Source organism: Cimex lectularius, unplaced genomic scaffold (genome assembly GCF_000648675.2).
Source record: "Cimex lectularius strain Harlan isolate CLEC.00 unplaced genomic scaffold, Clec_2.1 scaffold221, whole genome shotgun sequence".
NCBI classification, from domain to species: domain Eukaryota; kingdom Metazoa; phylum Arthropoda; class Insecta; order Hemiptera; family Cimicidae; genus Cimex; species Cimex lectularius.
Window position 1 is genome coordinate 702,298 of NW_019392775.1, and position 21,886 is coordinate 724,183.

The 21,886-nt window shown below is 33.1% G+C and overlaps 1 protein-coding gene across 8 annotated transcripts in view; it reads left to right on the top strand.

The window, feature by feature from the left end:
• Positions 1–21,886, top strand: part of LOC106663301 (AF4/FMR2 family member 4-like) — a 144,145-nt gene that overhangs the window by 86,977 nt on the left and 35,282 nt on the right. For 6 of the 8 annotated variants that reach the window (XM_014388018.2, XM_014388014.2, XM_014388017.2 and 3 more), the window contains 4 exons: positions 19,952–20,211; positions 20,291–20,498; positions 20,570–20,638; positions 20,719–20,820. In XM_014388018.2, coding sequence (XP_014243504.1) covers positions 19,952–20,211; positions 20,291–20,498; positions 20,570–20,638; positions 20,719–20,820 — 639 coding nt within the window. Of the gene's footprint in view, positions 1–17,499; positions 17,594–18,776; positions 18,854–19,951; positions 20,212–20,290; positions 20,499–20,569; positions 20,639–20,718; positions 20,821–21,886 lie in introns of those variants that run through there. The other 2 variants (XM_014388019.2, XM_024227611.1) reach the window with 2 other exon arrangements.

A 21,886-nucleotide genomic window follows, 5' to 3' on the forward strand; every position in this document is an offset into this window, starting at 1 on the left:
CATTTGTAACCTAGAATCTAGAAATGGAGCTTGACAAAAGAACTGAGTGTTTTTTTTCCTTTCAAATTCGCCTTATTCCTAATTTTTGATATACAATATTGTACAGGCAATGCCTAAAAATATTCATTTTCCTGTTAAACCTTTATTGTTGAATATACTTCCGGGTTTTTAAATGTTATTTCTATTATAAATTTTCTTTGTTTTCTGATATAATTATTTAATCTCATTTTATTAAAACAAAATGTTTAACATATTAAATTTCTAAAGACCAAATGCTTAACCGTCATGGGACCGTAAATTAAATCCAACCGACACTATTTTCACAAAATCTTATTATACAAGATTATGCAATATGATTTCTCTGTAATACTTCAATGCTTTTAGAACTATTCTAAATGTATACGTAACAGCCCGCCGATGCTCACTTAGCTTTTACCCGTTAACGACAATCACGTGATGTTTGATGATGAAGATAAATGATACCCAATTAATTTTATTGATTAGAAGGTCGATGGAGATCAGGTCATTGCAAGAACGGAGGTAGATATAGTCCAATGCTTCTTGAAAGGATAATCTTTATTATTTTTATGCCAGACATTTCCACAATAAATGTGTTATTTGTGCGGTACGGTCTTGATATGTCACAATTAATCACAATAGAAGGGGAAGAAAATTAAAACAGAAGTGGAGACCGGTACAATATTCAATCCAGCCTTTTCTTTTAATATTAACAAAAAATTTTAAACTTTGAGATTTTAAGATCTCTGCGGGGTTATGAACACGTAATTTGGTCGTTTTCGATTATCTTGGTTCGGATATCCTCGTTGTTTCGGTCTGGCGGACGAGTTTAGCCATTTTTCTGTCTTCACTCGTAGGTCTGTGACAAAATAACGCACCGACAAACCCGAAGATGGGCAAAGCGCCAAAAAATACAAAAAAAAGTTTTACTTGAACATGCAATGCAGTGGCATTTTCGCCCATGAAGGGTTTCAGAATTTTTTTTACATTCATTTGAAATCATTCAAATGAAATTATATGTGTAACACGTGTTATATAATTGTGATACCATTCACACGTGTTGGTTAATAAAGAGGGAATAAACCCTTCTCGTCTTTTGTACGTTGATAGAAAATGTTTGATCGACGTTTGTCCAAGGGGTGTCGTTTTGTTAGAAGGGGTGGAAAATCAGCGGCCGACAACGGTGTATTTTTACTAGAGTTTATAAGGGGCGGTGTTACAGATGTGTTTCAGCGTTCTACTTTGTTATTTGTACCTGTTGGATCGAGGTATTCTAGTTGGGTATGGTCAGGTAGATCGGTTATATCGACGGGAAGAGAGGGAGGACTGTGAGAGTGAGGCAGGAGAGCCACCGTTTCAGATCAATAGTGCTACTCTCCCCATTAGCACTCACCCCAACCGACCAACCAACATTCTTAGACTTGAACGCCTTCCCTCCCTCATCCTATTCCTTAAGCATAACCTTTCTATTCCACTTAAGTCGCAAACGCTTTGACGATTCTTATTACGGCCTCCTACTATCTGACTATTTGGCAATTATCTGATATTTAATTACTTAACAATCCTTCCAAGTTCAACCCATCGAACAAATTCGTTTACTTTTAATAATAATACATGAAAAATTTATATAAAATTCGAATACAAATTTTGAAAATGTTGACTTCAGCCAGTGATTATGAGGAATACCTAATACCCAGTTCTTTAATTTTCAAACTAAAATTTTTACCAATATCAAACTGGTTTTTTCCTTCCGCTTACTATTAATATAGAGATGAAAATTTTATATAAAATTCGAATACAAATTTGAAAATGTCTTCAGCCAGTGATGATGAAAAATACCTAATATCCAGTTTTTAATTTTCAAACTTCATAAGAATTTTTACCAATATGAAACGGGTTTTCATTCTGCTTACTTTTAATATTAATAGATGACAATTTATTGTAAAATTCGAATACACATTTGAAAATGCTCACTTGAGCCAATGATAATGAGAAATACCTAATTTCCCTTTCTTTAATTTTCAATCTGAATAATAATTTTTACCTTTATGTAATTGGATTTTCATTGTGTTTACTTTTAATTTTAATAGATGACAATTTTATATAAAATTCGAGTACAAATTTGAAAATGCTCACTTGAACCAATGGATAATGAGAAATATGTAATATCCGGTTCTTTAATTTTCAAACTGAATAATACTTTTTACCAATATAAAACTGGTTTTTCATCCCGCTTTTTTTATATTAATTAGTGAAAATTATATAAAATTTTAAAATTGAAGAACCGGATATTAGATATTTCTCACTCTCTTAAGTCATCATTTTCAAATATGTATTCGAATTTTTTATATAAAATTCAAATACAAATTTGAAAATGATGAATTAAGCCAGTGAGAAATACCTAATATACTGTTCTTTAATTTTAAAACTGCCTGAAACTGACATTTCATTCCGCTTATTTTTAATATTAATACATGAACATTTTATATAAAATTTGAATACAAATTCAATTTCAAAATGTTGACCTAAGCCAGAGATGATGAAAAATATCTCTAATATCTAGTTCTTTAATTTTCAAACAACATAATTATTTTTATCATTATGAACCTGGTTTTTCATTCCGCTTGCAATATGCAAGGAGTTCAATATCAATACATTCACTTGCTTGAAAATTCCAATATAATTCATCATAGTATTTTTTTACTTTCTAATCTGTGTCTTTTTATCTCGTATATTTTTAGAACAGTACGAAATTAGTCTAGTCGAATCGGAATAAATTAAAAAAAAAAATAAAAATAAAAAATGCAACTGAAAGTTGCTTCGCCGTTTAAGGCTTGTTTTTAAAACAATATGGGTTTAAATAACAGCTTATAATCGCTAGAACAAAGCAGTCCTTAAAAAAAATATGTAAAAAAATACAATAAAAATAAATAAATAAACTTCATATCATCAGACAGTTACTCTAAATGCTAATTGTGAGGTTTATTAAGATCAAATCATTGTGAAGAATAGAGATATTCACTAAAGGTTTTAGTTTCCATATCGACAGCCATTCCTTACTCTTGAAGTTTTACCCATTTCTTTTGATAACAATCAGGTTTATACAATCTTCCCAACTATTTACGTTCACTTTCGTTATATATTGGGTTGTCCGGAAAATAATGCAGGATTTTGGTATTAAACAAAAAAAAAGAAACTAGTTACTTTAAAGCAATGTTCTTTAATCAAAATAATTTCCCATACTCTCAATACATTTCTCCCAACGTGTTGGTAACTTATTAATTCCGTCTGAGTAGAATTCAGAATTTTTAGAATTGATAAAGTCAATAAATGCATTTTCCAGTTCCGTTTGATTTTTGAATATTATGTGTTGTAAGTAGTGGTCCAGGTGTCTAAAAAAATGGTAGTCAGTAGGCGAGAGGTCCGGAGAGTAGGGTGGGTGAGGCAAAGTTTCATAGCCAAGCTCCAATAATTTTTGTGACGTTACACGTGACACATGTGGTCGAGCGTTGTCATGCAACAAAATGGGCCCTTTCCGATTGACCAAAGAGGGCTTCATTACTGCCAATTTCTGATGCATGGTATTAATTTGGTTACAGTATGATTCAGCATTGATGGTTTCGCCAGGATTTAAGAAGCTGTAGTGTATTAAACCAAATGAAGCCCACCATACCGTAACCATTACCTTTTTTTGATGAGTTGGGGGCTTTGGAGCTTCTCCTTTGTCGAGCCACTGTCCAGAACGTCTAGTGTAATCGTAGAGAATCCACTTTTCGTCACATGTAACAATTCTGGCCAGAAATGGGTCATTTTTGTTTCGACAAAGAAGTGATGCACAAACATCAAAGCGCTGATTTTTTGGCGATCGTTTAATGAGTGTGGAACCCAATTTTCGAGTTTTTTCACTTTTCCAATCGCCTTGAGGTGGTCAGCGACGGTCGTTTTACTGACTTTGAGTTGCTCTGCAAGTTCTCGAACAGTTGTTTTGGGGTTTTCTTCCACCACTGATCGCAGAACATCATCATTAAGAGAGGAAGGCCTTCCACGACCTTCTTCATCTTCAAGGCTGAAATCTCCCTCCCGAAATTTTTTAAACCACCTTTGCACAGTGCACTCATTAACACAACCCTCGCCCCAGACTTGGTTAATGTTTCTAGCCGTTTGGGCTCCGCTTCGGCCGAGTTTAAACTCGTAAAAGAAAATCGTACGAAATTCTCGCTTTGACATTATAAGGATGACTGAATTATTTCCAAGTAGCGGAATGCTACAGAGGTAAACAAACAATATCATTTGGAAGAGGATTAATAAGTGTTGACATTCATACAAATGAGTAATCCTGTAAACGTAAACAGAATATTTTATATAGATTTTTTTTAATGAAAACTTAAAATCCTGCATTATTTTCCGGACAACCCAATATTTTACGTTGTTATATATTATATTTGGACAGTGTTGTCAATAAACGATGAAGAGAAGAATCAGATTGCACTTAAGTTAAAATAATTCCAGTGATAACAGTTGATATTGATTTCGATTTTTCAATTTTTTAGCAATTTATTTCGAGGATCGTTAGCGTTTCAATTTCATGTAAGTTGGGAATACCTTGAAAATAGAGAAATTGTAAAGATAAGGATGTCTTAGACGGCTTGTGTAGGAAATGGCAAGGGAGGTTATTTTATTTATTGTCAAACTCTTACACATAAATCATAATAAAATGTTTCCAAAGATTTTATAAGTATTCAAATTGAAGTATTCATAACAGACAGTCGGTGAATGTAAAAACCCCTGAGAATTTTCTCCTTCAAAAGTCAAGTAAGTAAAAGTTTCGAACTTTCTTCTCCTGCGTCTGAAAACATTCCTTTTTACAATCTAGTGAACTTTTTACTTATTTGTACACTTCTTGCCTTTATTCTTCCTCTTGGGCTTCTCGGATTTGTAAGACATGATAAATGTAAACTAAGTGAAACGAGGGTTTAAGCAAACCGTGCAATTTGGCATACATCCGATTTTTTTTTTCAATTCTTATACACGCTATTCCGTATTTTAAATCCGCCTTCTTTCTCAAACCGGTTATGCGTTCTTTTCGTCAAGTCTAAACCAAATCTAGGTCGGATTTTTATATGTAATTTCCTTATTCAAGTAATTAAAGTAATTTACCACCACCTCGAATTATTTGTTGTCCTTCCCCGACTTTGAAAGGTCTTGAGAAATTAAGTTCAAATTTCGTAATTATTTCATACAATACAACATTGTCCACAAGTAGGAAATGTTAGTCGAATAAAATTATAGATTTTAAACTATATTCAATTATAAATGATTTTGGAAAAATTGTATCATTTTTGTCTTACAATTATGAAATTTACTGTAAAGGTTTGTTCCCAATTTCCCCTATACTTTTATTTATGGGCTTTCCCTTGCTATCCCTTTTTCCCTTATTTTTCTCACTGGTGATAATAGGTCTTTTCTTTTCCATTATTCCTTCTTTACATCCCTATACCAGATAGTGTACTAACTTTAAGGAAGTCGACCACTTTCCGGCGTTCTTCGTTAATTCCCCTAGGCGCTAGCATTTCATTTCTGAGGAGGCTGTTTCCTGGCTAATACTTTGCACTCACATCAGATAGGACCTGTCCAATGTTCCATTTGACAGAATCTTCTGGTTTCTTCCTCAGATTTTCTCAATTTTTGAGGTGTTAATAAACAGCCAGTCTAAAGTCCTATTTTTCCTAATTCTTGCTTCCTGAGATGTTACTTTTTTTTGAGACGTTGAGAACTTCTTTGATTGTTTTGCACCTATGAATTCATCCACTCTGTTTTCATTGTTATACATTTCCTCTGTTCTTTTAGCATGCTTTGCAATGTGCAAATTTGTGGTTGTGCTTCAAAGAATGGAAGTGCTGCTCTTGCTTTAGCCAGTTTGTCGTCTGTTCGTTGCCTTCAATCTCTTCGTGACCTGGTACCCACATAGGTTACCTGATTTAGTTTTCCCAGTAGATACATGCTAGATTCTCAGATTAGCTTTGAATAGAAGGTAGATAAATATAAAGCTTTCATTACTGCTTGGCTGTCTGACAATGTATCTATTTCTTTTGTCCTTTTTAAAATCTTTCTTGATCACAGAGTTCTATTGCATGGAAATCAGATTGAAAAATTGATTGTATAGGAAATAGAGCTTGGACTTTTGGCTCCTGTCCCTACTTCTCCTTCTAGGTATAATTGCTCATAAATTGTAATTGGCCAATTGGTCAATGTTTTATCCATGCTGCCACTAAACAAAAATAAATAAAATCATGTCTCCTCCTTCCTGAAATGGTTTGAATCTTCGTAATCCTCGCACAGCTTGTGTTTTTCCTATTAATACCTATTCTAAATGGATTAGCTGTCTCTCTCTCAAAAAAAAAATAAAATAAATAAATAAAAAATAAAAATAGTCAAACATGGTTTGCGAAACATGCTGACCTGAGTTGTCCAATTTTAATCGTGCTACTATAAATGTTAATCCATTCTGACTAGTATGTCTGACTCACGAGCTTTTCTGACTGTGTTACTCCAAAATAAGACAAAATTGAACAACAGTTAATGATAATTATGTTAATGATGAAAACGTATAAACTGACGTGCATTACTTTGTTATTATCCTTAAAAAAGATACATTTTATTTCTTTTAACTTACTTTAAAAATAATTTTTCTTTCATTTACACAGGAAAACATTAGGGTTTGCATTTTAAAATGCTATAGAAAGAAAACGAGACCTCGTCATTTTTGGTCTTAAAAAAAAAATTAAATACCATCTGTTATGAATAATACCTCTTTTTAAAGTCCTACTATGGTTGAAAAGCGCGTGTCGCATTAAAACCGGCCATCCTGCCCATTTAAAAATAGGTTACGCATAGATTAAATCCCCCTATGTTTCAACGATGAAATATTTCGGAACTATTTTATTTCCAAAATGATTTCATTATTTTTTACTTTAAATTCTTGCGTTATCGCCGATGACATATTGCATTGTATTAATACCGTTGTTATTTATTTTATATCGTGATATTTAGCGTCATCGGTTGCGATAGTGATTTTTTTAAAACCTCTTATATAGAAGAAATCATTGAAAGAAACGGTCAATAAAAGATTAGGTAAAACAACTGTAATTTTTACGCAAAGAAGTAATATGCAGCTATATGAAACTTATTTTTTTAGTTTCAAAGTTCATAGATATCCTAACGGTACGGAAATCATTTTGAAAGATTATCCAAGCTTTTCTGTATCTATTGTCGTTTTTTTAAATATCAGAGCTTTTTTTTAATTTTTTAAATTTTTTTTTAATTGTTGAAGTTGAAGTCATGGCGATGAAGCTGTTGTAATGAGTATCATCTGTTCGGTCATTTTCATTTTCTTTTTAATTTTTTTTCTAGTCAAAATATTTTTTTTTTTTTGTGAAATCCTTTTATTAAATATCTTAGTTTTATAAAAAAATAGAACCAATTTGTTTTTGTCAATATTTATTCAGAATATTTTTAGTACCCTGAAGTGTTACATAGTAGCCCTCATATCATTTCAGTTTTCTTGTACATATCGAGGTACAGTTTTGGTCGATTATCATGCTTTCTTTAAGCTTAATATTTTCTTGGTTAAGGATTTCTACTTTTCTTACAAGCTGTATGTCCGATTTTTGACAGCTTCAGATCAGAATTTACCCGGTTCGATTCCACTGGAAACGCCGTTGAATGTAGCTTATCGTTTGGCAGTAAAATGTGTTCTAAAAGCTTCTTGTCTACTCAATATTTCAATATTTAACTTTCAAGTTACTTATTGGCTAAACCTTCGAAGATTGTTTTTTCGGCACGTCAGACTTTTTTTAGATTTTGCCTCCCCTGAAAAATCTTCACTTCATGTCACATTTCCCTTTACGTTATCAACCGATTTTGATTTTAAAAAATTTAGCTTTATAAATTTAAAATTGATGATTTAGAATAGTTATGGATAAAGAATGATAAACAATAATATATAGTTTATGAGTAGAAAAAGCTTCAAGTTATGGAAAAGCGACAAAACATTTTCCAAACTTGAAATTCCTGTCAAGTTGAATGTTAACCATGTATACTGTTCGTCGTACGCATATAAAACTTTATTTAGATTGATTAAATGTTTTTTGAGAAAAGTGTTAAGAACGAAGAAAAGTGTTACCTGGAGTTTTTACTCTATAGATAAAATTGATCTTTCTACCCTTAGTCAAATGAAAATTTAAATTACAATTTTTTTATCTTGCCTGCTCTTAACAAGGCAAATGATTTTCGTATACTAAATATTTAATATTATACATACTTGTAAATGAAATATTTTCTTATTTGGCATGGATTTCAATTTATTGCTCTATTTTTTCTTTAGTGTCTAAGGAGTATGCTTTCAGTTCACCATTACCAGATTAGAACACGTGAAATAAACAGAGCAAAGTAAACGTACCATCTCATGTAGTATTAATAATTCGACGTGTTTAATTAGTCTTTAGCTTGTGTTGAATTAATCTACTTTCCGTTTGTTCTGCATTGTGTTTTGTTCGCGAAGATATTGTGACTGTGAGGCGTATAGTATTAGGGGGTTGACATTGAGGGAGGGTGGAAAATCTGCCGGAAGTCGATCAATTTGAAAACAGACTCGTGGGAAGGTCGTTGATCCGTGCTAAGGTTTAAACCACCGTTTAAAACAAACATATCAGATCAGATGTTATATTCGTTAAAAGTTTTTTCGTTACTTGAAACTGTAGAAATTTGCTTTCTGATAGTCTTGTTTCTTGCTTTACACCCTCAAGACGGTTTATGTGCAATAATGAAAAGTGGCTTTTCTGTTTGAAAACCCAAGGGAAATTTGTACCGACATCCTCTGACGTCACTATACTTTATTTCCTCCACAAGAACGTCAGGGAGAAAATGGCTTTTTTAAGAGGGATGCTGTCAAAATAATTTAAATTAGTTATTAAAAATTTTACAATTTTTATCGAGGGAGATTCGAATAGTACTAGGGAGGACAGAGTTGAGGTTTGTCACTTCGGTGGTATTTAAAGGTTGCGGGTCTTTTCTAAGGGGTGTGTACGTTGCGTGTCCGAAAGCTGAATTGACTAAACCCTCGGGTCGCATCATTAATCTTTTAAAGTCAAGGGCCTTTTTAATGTGAATTTTTTTTAAATGCCTTCCATGAAGTGATACCATTTACAATAATTTCTCCGAATCTTTTTCATTCATGCTCAAAAAAATTTAGATTGTGACGTAATTCTGTCAGGATTTGTAAAACCGGTCAACATCAAATATTTCATAAAGAACTTCAACCGTTTAGTTGTCGCTTGCAAGTTAGTTGTGGCTTTTATCGTCTTTTATTTATGAAGAGTGATCTGACTACTTGGGCAGTGTCAGAACACTAAAATTGAACTAAAATAAAAAACAATGTTGTAAATTTAAACAGAATGTGTGTATCGAATAACATGTTACACAATTTTCCATTATAAAGTCCATAATTTCCAATGGAAGAGTATTATGCCGAGTATATGTTACAGCGTGAAAGGCACCGGCTTTATTAAACAAAATAAAATTTGTCCAATATATGATAAATATTAGGCACTTTTGCAAATTGAGGTTTACAACTTTATTACTTGTTTTGATACTTCACAGCATTACTTAATTCACTTTCACTCTTCTGCCATAGTCGAGGGGAGTTGCAACCTCCCGGATCATCCACTCTCTACCCCACTCCACAAAATACAAAAAGTAATAAGCAATCGGTTATGTAATGGTTTTGCCTTGGGGTTGCATTAATGGCAATGTAAATTTTACAGTCAATAATGCTAGTGTAATTTTATTTGGATAAAACGAGGCCGAATAAAATTGTTTTTAGTTGATATTGGCATTAAACCTGGTAGTTATTACGTAACACAGCATGCAATAATTGTTTAAATTTAATATGATTTTTTTGGTTAGGGAAAACATAAAATTTTGGTCGAATTTAGACCCTTTCGAATGAAAACAAAATGCAAATTATTGAAGTCAGACCTATTTGATTAGCAACGCATAAAATTAGTTAACCAATTTTCAAATTATTTATCCATATTTTGTGAACGATTGAAAATCCTGAACAAGGCAACTTTCTCTGTATCTCGATGAACCGGCCATGAAGCTAAGCAGGGTTTAGATCCGGACTTAGTTTTGCTTGTGCTTATCTCCCAAAACTGTTCCGACCGACACAAAAATAAATACATTTATAGATTTGCTATTTACGCCTTTGAAAAAATAAATTCCCATGATTCAGTATAAGTTAAAAAACAAAACACTTTCACAAAAGCAAATGTGATGAGTAAGCAAAAAACTAGATTCAGTCGATTTTGAAAGTTAGCTATGAGAAAGACAATATTATCCAATGGTGTCTTATAGGGCGAAGAATTAAGCCCCATCCAACCTAGAACTATTAATGCTATTGCGGCTTATCTATCAATACTCTTGAACTATGCTTAGAACAAAATTAATATTGTTCAGGTCGTCTATCTACTTTTTTTTCACTAGTACTTTAATTTTTTGTATATTGAATGTATGATATGTATTCATCTTATTTTGATAAAAATGATTTAGGGTGGGGGAGGTAATTTAGGAATTAAAATGAAGAAAATTATTAACAATGTCAACCATGATACCTCGGTGGGAAATTTTCTAATAAATTTAAATATCGATACTTTGAAGAACATCGATAACTCATGCCTGTCAGGTGTCTCCTATCTTGATAGATTGCTAATTGCGTATTCAGTGTATTTTCACATCTGCCCTATCTGCCATCGTGATATCCAATTACCAAAAGCGAAATACACCGAGGACTGAAATAATCACGTTCTGTTAAGGAATCGTTTAACTTAACTTATCGTTATATCATCGTTAAGGTAGTCGTGCAAAGCGTGTAACATAAACCCTACGTATAGCGAAACTGAAAAAATACAGTTCACTTTTTTTAGGGCTTTAATTAGACTGTAAACCTACGTGGAAGCCTCAAACAAGACTTGCGATAAGAACTAAACAGACGACTTGGTCAACTACGAAGACTTACAGGACAGAAAGACATGATGGTAGAACAAACTAACTCAGTACAAAACATTACTTCGACCTATTTAGACATATGAAGCGGAGCTGTGGCGGTACCACCAGGACCATTAGATCCAACGAATCCAAGTATTCCAATTACAAGTCCTCAGAAGAATTCTCCTAACTCCTTACTTTATCTCCAATTTAACTATCCACAATTACCTTAACATTCCCTTCGTCAAGTATTGATCCTATTTCCTCAAGATTCATTCCAATTGTACACCCATCCTAACCCTACTGCTCAAGACCTCTCCACTACTTCCCATCGCAAGAACCCATCCACGTCGCCTGAAACGACGATGGCTCCGAGACCTCTTCGCCCTTAACCCGATAACAGAGTGCGAGCGCTGGCCGGCTAACACATGTCCTCCGTGTGCAGTACGGGCCGTAGTGTTAGTGTTTTGCCCGGGATTTTATACCGTTAAGAACAATTTGTAATTGTATAATTAATTCGTGTACAGGACACAAATAAATAGTATTTAACAATAATTAAACAGCATATTCATCAAAGATTAGTAATCAACGTTAGTCGTTTTACATTTCCAAGGCTTAGATGTCAGCCCTATCCAGCGTAACACAAATTTCTCATATGGTTTATAATTATTTACTTTATATCTCCAAAGTATAATTTTCAAATGTTTACTACCATCAATGTTGAATGATTCATAAACGGAAATAGTCATAAACATACATAGTTAAACTTTTTTAATAGTGAGGACGAACAGAACCAAAACAGAACTAAAAGCTACACTCTTTCCTGCTGGAATAAGGGTGTCCTTTTTAGATGGCCCGGCTGAATTACTCGTGAGCCAATGACGCTATCAAAAAAGCAGAAATGTAGATTTAATAATTTTTAGTCTAGTTTCAAATTTTTACCTTTTTTGTAGAAAAATTATACAGGGTACCGAGGCCCAGTTCAACTACAAAATTTCAAATACAACTACATATCCTGATACGTAATTTTAAAGGATTTTTTAAGCTGAAAACAATGGTGCAATCGAATTTTAAATTGGCCAAGAAAAAAAGTTATGGTAAAAAGCAAAAAAAAAAAAAAAAAAAAAAAAAAAAAAAGAAAGAAAAAAGTCATTTGGTTTGGCTATTTATGAACCACATTAACCACCTTTCATGTTTGAACTGCCTGCCTTGCATAAAGATACAAAGTTTTGCTCTTTTTAACCACTCTTCACCGGTGGTCAGAGCATTAGAGTCAGGGGAGATGGATTGACAAGCATTTTCTATCCTTTGCCGCAGTTCTTCAACCGAGATTGCTGGGTTATGATTGGCGTTTTTTAAATGGCCCCACAGAAAATAGTCAAGTGTAGTTAAATCGGGTGACCGAGGAGGCCAATAGATCGTGCCATGAGGTCTTATCCACCTATCCCCTAAGTAACGATTCAAATAACGTCTCACCTGCAAAGAATTGTGTGCGGGGCATCCATCAAGCTGGAGAAACATTCTATGCCGTCGTTACAGAGGAACAGCATCTAATAGTGTTGATAAAACCACCCTTAGTTCACCATTAGAGGTGAACTTGGATTCATCAGTATATAGGATGTGTGGAAGAAAGTTTTCTTCAGCCTCCCAAATCGACGTTTGTGCAAGGAACTTTAGACGCTGTGATAATCAGAGTCCCGAAGTCCGTGGACAAGATGAGAGCGGTACGGCTTAAAATTGTAAGTCCGGAGTACATCTCTAATTTTATTATCTGAAAAACCTAAAACCCTTCCTACATTTCGGAGAGAGGAATTCGGATTGTCGGGAACATAGAGTAAAATATTCAGCTCCTCGTCGAAATTACGCTGCCGGTTTCTTTTTGCCATAACTCATTTGTTGACCATTTAAATTCCGATTGCACCATTGTTTTCAGCGTACAAAATCCCTTAAAGTGATGTGTCAGGATGTATAGGGTTGTATTTGAAATTTTGAAGTTGAACTGGGTCTTAGGTACCTTGTATAATTTTTCTCCAAAAAAAAGGTTCAAATTTGAAAATATACTAAAAAATATTAAACACTTAGTTTTTGTTTTTGATAGTCTTTCGTTCGAGAGAAATTCACCCCGGCCATCTAAAAAGACACCCTGTATAGATTAAAATTTACTTTCAACCTTCAGCAAATAAACAATAAAAATGTATTATTGTGAAATATTGACGCCCAATGGGGAATATTTACTCGTCATTTTAAACAACAACAAAAACACTTTCATATTATTTAAAATAAACGTTTGACCAACATCAATTGTTGAATAAAACAGCGCGGAATGGAGAAGACAAAGGGTGGAACAATTTTTTTTATTAATAGACATGAAGGAAACACGTGTGACCTCGCACGAAGCTTCAATTCTGACGAGGATTGTACGTATTATTGTTAAGCCAGAAAGGTTAATCTTTGTAACTTTGGCGCATAATGTTTTTATTTCTTCATATTTCAAATATAAATTATAACCTTCGATGTACGTTTTACGTTAATAAAACCGTCGTTTGAATTCTCCGCCTTATTGATTGAGTCCTTTCGATAAAATTAAAGCGTGGAATTCGGTTTTGTATCAATCTAATCCGTTCCATTTAATCCCCTAGCATTATTACTTTTGATTTAGTCGTTTTGCCTGTTTGATAATTGATATACACTAAATTGAATGAATAAATGTATGGCTAAATCTAGTAGATTAATTTAATTTTAAGCGATTTTTTAAATATAGTATTGGCTTTTGTTTTCTGTATAAACGATAATTCGTTATAATGGTCTTTAAAGAGCTACGTCGTTCTGGCCTAGCGCTGTTTTATCGATGGTTAACGGTTTCATGTCATTTCCGTTGAATGTTAAATTACATACAGAATTGTCTGGCCGGCTCGCCTTGGACGACTTGGGAGGGGAGTCACTTAACTAAATTTTATTATTGTCAACACAATATTGTTATAATGTATTATAAATAGTGTATTATTGTTGATTAAAAAAATGTTTTTTTTTGCATGCTCTTTTTGAAAATGGCTTTTATCGATAGGGGATTTTGTAATTTGTATGAAACTCCCCTTTGCCTTATTTACGATCATCTTTCACTGTTCGGGTCTGCTTCTACCAGAGAAACAGTCCATTATGTAACAATAACTAACATATCAGTTATTCGCATATATATAATATTTAGGATTTACTCGAGATTAATAGAGTCCTGGATTCGACTCTCAGCGGCTGTGAAATTCGAACCCAGAGTACTAATAATTTTTATTTTAAAACACGCGAACCCCCATAAAACATCTTAAATTTAACGTAGGATGCAGTTGGTGTGGGCGAGTAGATGAACTCACATTGAACTGATCGACACAGATGGGTCCGTCTATTCTTGCTGGTTAACGTTACTTATACGATTTCCGGCTTAACGCCGGATTCAGTAAGGAACTTCGCACAGTTTATGAAGCCGCCGAACGTGTATGTATTCAAGCGAGAATATACGGCCCCGTGTTTGTCGATCTGTTCAACCACTAACTAGACATAGGACAATTTTTGTACTTGTAACTTTTTTTTTTTGGTCAGTTTATATTTTTGAGTTTTTGTTTGTTTGTGAATAATCTCAAATTACAGGGGCGTAAGGGTTAAACTGTTCGAAATTCATCGCTGAGGGTCCTGGGTTCGAATCTCACCGATCTAGAGTGCTTAGAATTTTTTTCTCGAAAATATACAAAGTTCCGTTAAGGATTTCAGGCTTGATATTTGAAATACCTGGATTTTTATCTTTTAAATTGTTCATATCGTGAAATAAATTTGTCAAGGATTATTTTTAATTTTTTGGGTGTTTGTCATTTTTATCCATCAGAATTGTCCTTCTGGTTAACGATTTTTGTCAAGTTTTCATGATAATTGGATGCATTTTTTACTGGGGCTTAGGTGGTTTAGAAGTTTTCAGTTGAAGGTAAAGGCGATGGGGTCTGGGATCAACTTGATGTGAACAGCCAAAAATAATTACTTGTTAGCTTTTGCCTATTGTGTGTATACTGTTTTAAACAAAATTTAACAAATTGGATTTTTCTTCGTCGAATTTTATTTCTACCGGCCTTTAGTTAATTCGTTTTCTCTTAAATCAATAGTTTGTCTTTTTCTTTGGGTGTTTGAGTTTTATTTAGTGACTCTTCACCAAATTAATCGTAGTTTCCAATGTATCAGTTGGTCAGTAACGATATATTTCCGTGAACTAACACGTTGTTTACTAAAATCAATAATTAATTTACAAAAAAAAGCACTGTCTCTGGTGTAATAAACTGAAAAGTTTTCTCCCTCCCCCTTTTATTTCTGTCTCACAACTAAAGCCGTCATAAGTCGGTTCCTATCCGCTCAAAACCACCGCCCCCGGTTCCATGAATTTCGTTGATTTTCCGTGAATATTGGCATTTAAATTAAGACCCTTTTCCTCATCTGAAAGAAAACAAGGGGAAATTTTCATACAAAATTTAACGCGTATTTAATAAATCTTTTTTCCCCCTGAACAACAAGTTCTGAATTACTGACAATAAATCGTTTTGCCCCAAACAAACTTTTGATTCATGTACTACACACTCTACACAAATATAATGAATGGAAAAAATAAAAAGGAAAAAACGTTTATTGAACAACATTATACAATTTTATCCTTTTTTTTGTGTGCGAGTAAAATAAGGTTGTAGTACGGCATAGCCATCTGCCGGAAGTTCAGGTCTACTTTGAAAAGGGATCAAATGGAAAATTAAATTGAGAAAAGAAAAAAAAAGTACAAAAAACTGAACATAGAGTCGTATGGCAAGATGAATACCAAATGGAAAAACAGAAGATTTATTTTAAAATAAAACGAATTCCTTGAATTATGAAATAAATTAAAGTTCTCTTTCATTAAAACAGTGAATTAGAAATTTAATTGATAGCCTCTTCGTGTGTCAATCGTGTTTTCCCCAATGCTATTTTTCTAAACGGCCATGTACGATTTTTATCCATATCCTCCTAATGCTGCCGAAATTAAGTGTATACCCGAATGAGAAGCGGGCGTATGGGGTGGTGCCCTTTGGGGGTGGCCAGGGTTGGTTGGCGTTGTCACCAACAAAATGACATTGACTGAATGTCTGTAGGGCAAAGTAAAAAAAAAATTATATATATATTTTTTTTTCCTAAACTCATTAAGGACCACCGGGCTACGCAGAGGAAGTGGAGAGTGGCCTCCTCCTCGTCCATGTTACACATTGAGCACTTTGACTGCCTGTCTCTATCTTCATCGTAGGGTTTGACGTTTAAGGTTTAAAGATACTGCCCTCAAGCCGAAGATCCACCTCGCTACGCTGAGGTCCAATCCTGCATGATTTACCAAGCTTGCACATTTGGTTGTCATCTTCCAGCATAGCTTACACCTTAAACTTGGTCAGTCGGGCGCGTGCCTTGAAATTTGTTAATTTCTCGTCGGCTTTTTTTCATTCATCCTTGAGAGGTGATCCGGGATAATCGTACTTCCTTGCCAGACACGAGAAATTGTCTGCCCATTACATCTTCTTTTACACATTCCATTGCCTGCTTTTTTGGAAGGTGGTTGCCGGTTTGGAAGCCACCTTTACCAAGTAATTAAGGTGTAGACAGTGGGTCTAGATTGACCTTATACCGGCATCCGAGGGTTCAGCGTGATAGACTCCTGCTCATAGAGCTCGATCGTGGGTTCGATCCCCACCGACGCCCCTAGCCCTTTTTCCATTTTTCACACTAAACTTCCCCCAGTTACATATAAAATGGTGAAATAATCAACTATGTACTCCGTCTAATATGAGAGTTCATGACGCCATTAAAAAAAAGACGTATATTAGTTAAAAATAATGTAACTAATTTATTTCAAAAAAGTAATATCTACAGGTTGAATTTTGAAATCAAAAACTTATTTATTAAATACACTAATTAAATGGTATTTTTTCCATTTTTTTAAATTAACCATACTCATTAATTAACATATTGTTTTTGTTAGATATAATGAATTTATGTAAAGTTTTATGAAGTTAAATCTACTAAATTTAATTTATAGGGCAATAAAATAAAAAAACGACGTTGTTTTTTTTTGTTTTTTTGTTTTTAATATAGGTGCTTAGAGCGTATAAAAGTAAAATTATAGGGAATTAAAGCGATTCCCTTTAACTTGTGAAAGTATTCGTAAACAGCTATAATTTTTTCCATAAAAGTTTTAAAATAATAATATATATTAAATTCAGTAATAATTTTTAATTTAATTGAATCAAATATTAAATTTCAAATTTAACTGGTCGTCAATATCATCTCGGCTGTGATGAATCGACTGTCGTGAAACAATTGTGGTAAGGTCTGCGACGTGACAAACCTTGTTCTCGACTCGACCGTCTTCGATTGACATGGTTTAACCTATTGTCTCCGGTTTTGACTGTCAATTTTTCAACAATTTCAGCGCTTCTGAAAGAGAAAAAAGCAGTTCAGGATGATCGGATCAGCCTACGTTATTCAGGTGCCGCTTTTGATTTATGTATTCTTTGAGAATAGGTTGAGTTAGTGTGAATTATTAATGTGCATAAGCTTGTAGTCTTACGGGGCAAATGTTTGATGTTTCCGATCCTGCCTATCTTTTTCGGTCTGTCATACTCCTTTTCGTCAGCTTTGGCCGTCAGTTTATGCCATATAATTTAGAACCCCTTTTACAGATTTCTTCTTAAAAAAAAAAAAAAAAAAAAAAAAAAGTATGTCTGAGTCTTATACGTATTAAATCTAGGTTTTGTAGTTGTTGCAGTTTTATTTATTTATACTTTTAAATTTAATTAATTTTTTTAGCGGTTTTTATGTACGACTAGATGATATGTCGTATACTCATGTTTATTTGTGTTGAATATATTTCTAGATTTTCAAATACGTCCATTTTCGTCTTTTTTGCACTAAGGCTATTGTAGGCCTGTCCGTATTGTTGAGGGTTAGTGGTCGTTCAATCCAGGTCGTCATTGACCCAAAATAGTCTTAAAGAAGAAATCTCATGAATTGTTTTACCTAGGCATGAATCTGCTGGTAGGAAATCATTTTGCACATCGTAGAGCTCTTGAATTGTTGCATTTACATAACAATGCACACAGATAAGGAAAAAAAGGTCATTTTGGCATTTAAATTTTTTGGCTTTAGATCTCTCTATTAGTCAACATTTATATCTTAAACTTTGCTTTAAATTTAAGAGAAATAATATAATTTAACAGAGAACTTATTTCTTTCTTGATACAATTTCTTTAAAAAGATAAATATATAAAAACACAATATTTTTCGTAATTTTGGTTGTTACTGGTCACTTTCGTCTATCGCAATGTTGGTCATTCAGAAGTGTTTTGATACATAAATCCAACACTGTTGATAGAATCAACAGAGTGAGAACAGGCAGCCCAAAAATAGTTGATAATGACCAAAATCACACATTCATCACTACACAGAGAAATCTCACATGATATTTTTTATGTTAAATTGTATAATAACTTTTTAATAGCTGTTTTCAAGCAATAAAGTTTGATTTTTCCCGATTTAAACATAATTTGGTGTTCGTAAACATTGGTAAAAATATTTTTTGTGACCAGTGTTGTGAATTATCTGTATTACGGTCTTAACTTTGACCTTCCTATACTGCAAAAGGCGAAGGATTGTTTGGACATAAGGTTGGATTGATTTAGTCTTGACAGGCAATTGTATTGATCCAGAAAGACCTGGTACAGATTTTCTTCACTCACCTTATTTACCGGTAACTCTTCAAATCTTGAATAAAGAAGAAAAGAGGTCTGAAATATAATTTCTTTTTGTTTTTGTCCTTTTTCTCAGCTTGTGAAATGCAATTTGTGAATTAAAGACTGGTTCTATTGATTAACGATTAGCTTTATTTATTTTTAATAAAAGCAGACTGTTTAGTTAAGCGGGGTTTTTTCTGTATTAATCCACAGTAGTTGATTTAATGCAGAAAATTCTAACCAAAATCTACAGTAACAAAATTTTTGCCATACTGTTACAACAAATTGCCAGCCATTTGATAAAAATGTGGCATAAAACCCAGAGCTAGTACGTTTACGAAATATATCAGAAAAACTTTTGTAAAAATGCAGTTGGTATTCTTTCTACATCCATACTTAATCGTAATGTGTAATTCATTTCTACATTTGACTGTCAATGAGTACTCAATCTTTCTGGAAACTCACATGCACTTTGTACGATTCTAAATCATTCAATTTTCCTGGAATTTTATTTGTAACGAAATTTATAACAAGGCACATCATGACAATGGTGTCCTGGGCGCTTAATTACTCTTCGGAAGTTTTATTCTTTTTGAAACTAGAATATACAATCACTTTCACCTTTCTTTGGTGCGACCTTGTTGACACTGATTGAATTCTCTCTCGCTTTGAAATGAACCTGGATTAAATTTCAAGATAATCCATTTATATATAAGCTCATGTTTAGTTCTCAGTTTGGTAGTGTAATCCGATTTTTTTTCTTTTCCTTTTGATATTTCATTTCTCAATCGATTTTTTTTTTTAAATTTTTATGGTAATAATTTGATTTAGATAGAAAAGGCTTTCTGGCATAAATATGTTTTTATTTCAAAGGTTTACAAATAACACCTACTATTAATTTATTTTTCATGGAGATGTCAACTCGTTCAATGCGGCTGACGTTCACGTTGGACATAATGCATAAGAAAATTATTATTATTATTATTTAATTTACCATCCAGGAGGGTGAAAATAGAAATTCCAGCCAGCATTGAACTGTTAACTTCAACTTGTGTTAACGTAAAAAATATATTTTTTAAATTGTTGTGCTAACTTTTGCAATTTTTATTGTACAGGTTCACCCATCACCAGGGGACCGTGTAAAACAGAACATTCAAAGTACGCTTGGGGAGTATGACAAAGTAAAGCACCTCCTTGAAGAACCTATACAATTATTGGGTTATGATGGAGTACCTCCAGCTTCACCAGCTCCAGCTCCACTATGCAGTAGTAAGCCTTCCCAACCTCGGCCTCACGAATTCAAGAAACCGCCATCCTCTCATCTGGGTTCAAGTTCTAGACCCCCGCATCACATTTCTTCTTCTTCAACTGCCAGGTGAAATGATTTAGCAATTCATTAATTACGAAGTATATTTTACGTTATAACAAATTTTAAAACATATGGGTCATTTTAGGAATTCATTTGCAAAACCCGCTGATGGCAAACCTACATATGGCAGCAGTAGTTCTTCAGTTAGGAACTATTATGGGCAACCACAAGCCAAACAACATGCAGTTGAGTTTAGATCCAACGGAGTTGGAGGAGCTCCAAAAAATGTGCCTTCTGTGCATCATGGACGAATTCCATCTAGAAATCCTAATAGGCTTCATGTGGATATTCCTGTAAATAAATTGATTAATCCTATATTGTAGAACAATAACCAAAACAAAAAATAACCATTTTTTTTCCACAGCCACAAAATAAGGATATCTCTAGACAAGGATTAGGCCTTCCACACAATGATGTTGAAAATATTCTTAAGGTAATTGTGTCATAAATGCACATACGCTTCATGTTTGTTCATTTTTAGTTTCTAATTTTAAAATGTGATATTTGTTTCAGGAAATGACTGAATTCAATGTTATGCCTCTGACTGCAATAGCCTCAACTCCTCGCAAAGAAGTAGATTCAAAATACAATTTTAATATCGACTTCTACCAACAGGTAAATTATGAAGATTCAATTCAGCCAACAATCTCAAAAATCCCACAGTATAATACGATCATTTACCCGACATAAGAATAATGTATAATTATATAATGAACTACAAATAATGAATTGCAATGTTTCTATGCTGCCCTGCTAAGATGAAATGCTCTATCTCCAAATTTTTTGACCTTTATTTATTTATTTTTAAAACCATGGTGTTTTTAGGTATGTTTCCTATTGGAAAACATGATAAAATCAACATAAATCAGTCCGGAAATATTAAAAATATCAATTTGAAATATCGATCGACACATTATATATAGCATAAAATGTTTTGGAGAAAATACTAATCAAAAAAACATTCTACTTAGTAAAAAGCAAAATACTAATCAAAAAAACATTCTACTTAGTAAAAAGCGCTTGTATTACGAGATTTGTGGCTTACATTCTTTTCCACTTGTTTTTTGCCCAAAAACTCATTTCCTACATAAAAGATACAAATTTGTGGGAACAGGTTTTGTATTGAACAAAGGAATGGAAATTCAGTGATATTAATTTAAATATGTGTTTCATTATGCGTTAATGTACTATTGCATTGTAAAAGAAATTGTAATAAAAAACAACAATGAAAAATGCACTTTCTTTTCAGATATGTTCTTTTTCATAAGTAATTATCACAATTAAAATTATTGTAACACCCTTTTTTATTTAAAACTAAAAATTGTAGTGAATCGATAAATAAGTTATACATTATAACATTATAATAAAAAAAAGCTTTCTGGATTATAAAAAAAGTAGTTATAGTCCTAGGCCGAAACTTTAAAAAATATAGCATCTTTACTGAGGCAAATCGGCATGAAAAACTTCAAAGCTCAATTTGTCAAAACTATCAAAATGAACATTTGGCATTTCTTTTTAGCAGGGCAGTATAAGTGATATTAAGTTATGTCTTGACATACTTTAGCTACATTTTCATTACGTGATTTTTTACAACCTTTTAGTAAATTCATATTATATTAGTACTGCATAAAATAGTAAAAATTTGCACAAAAAATAGCAGTAGTGCAAAAATAGCACCTCA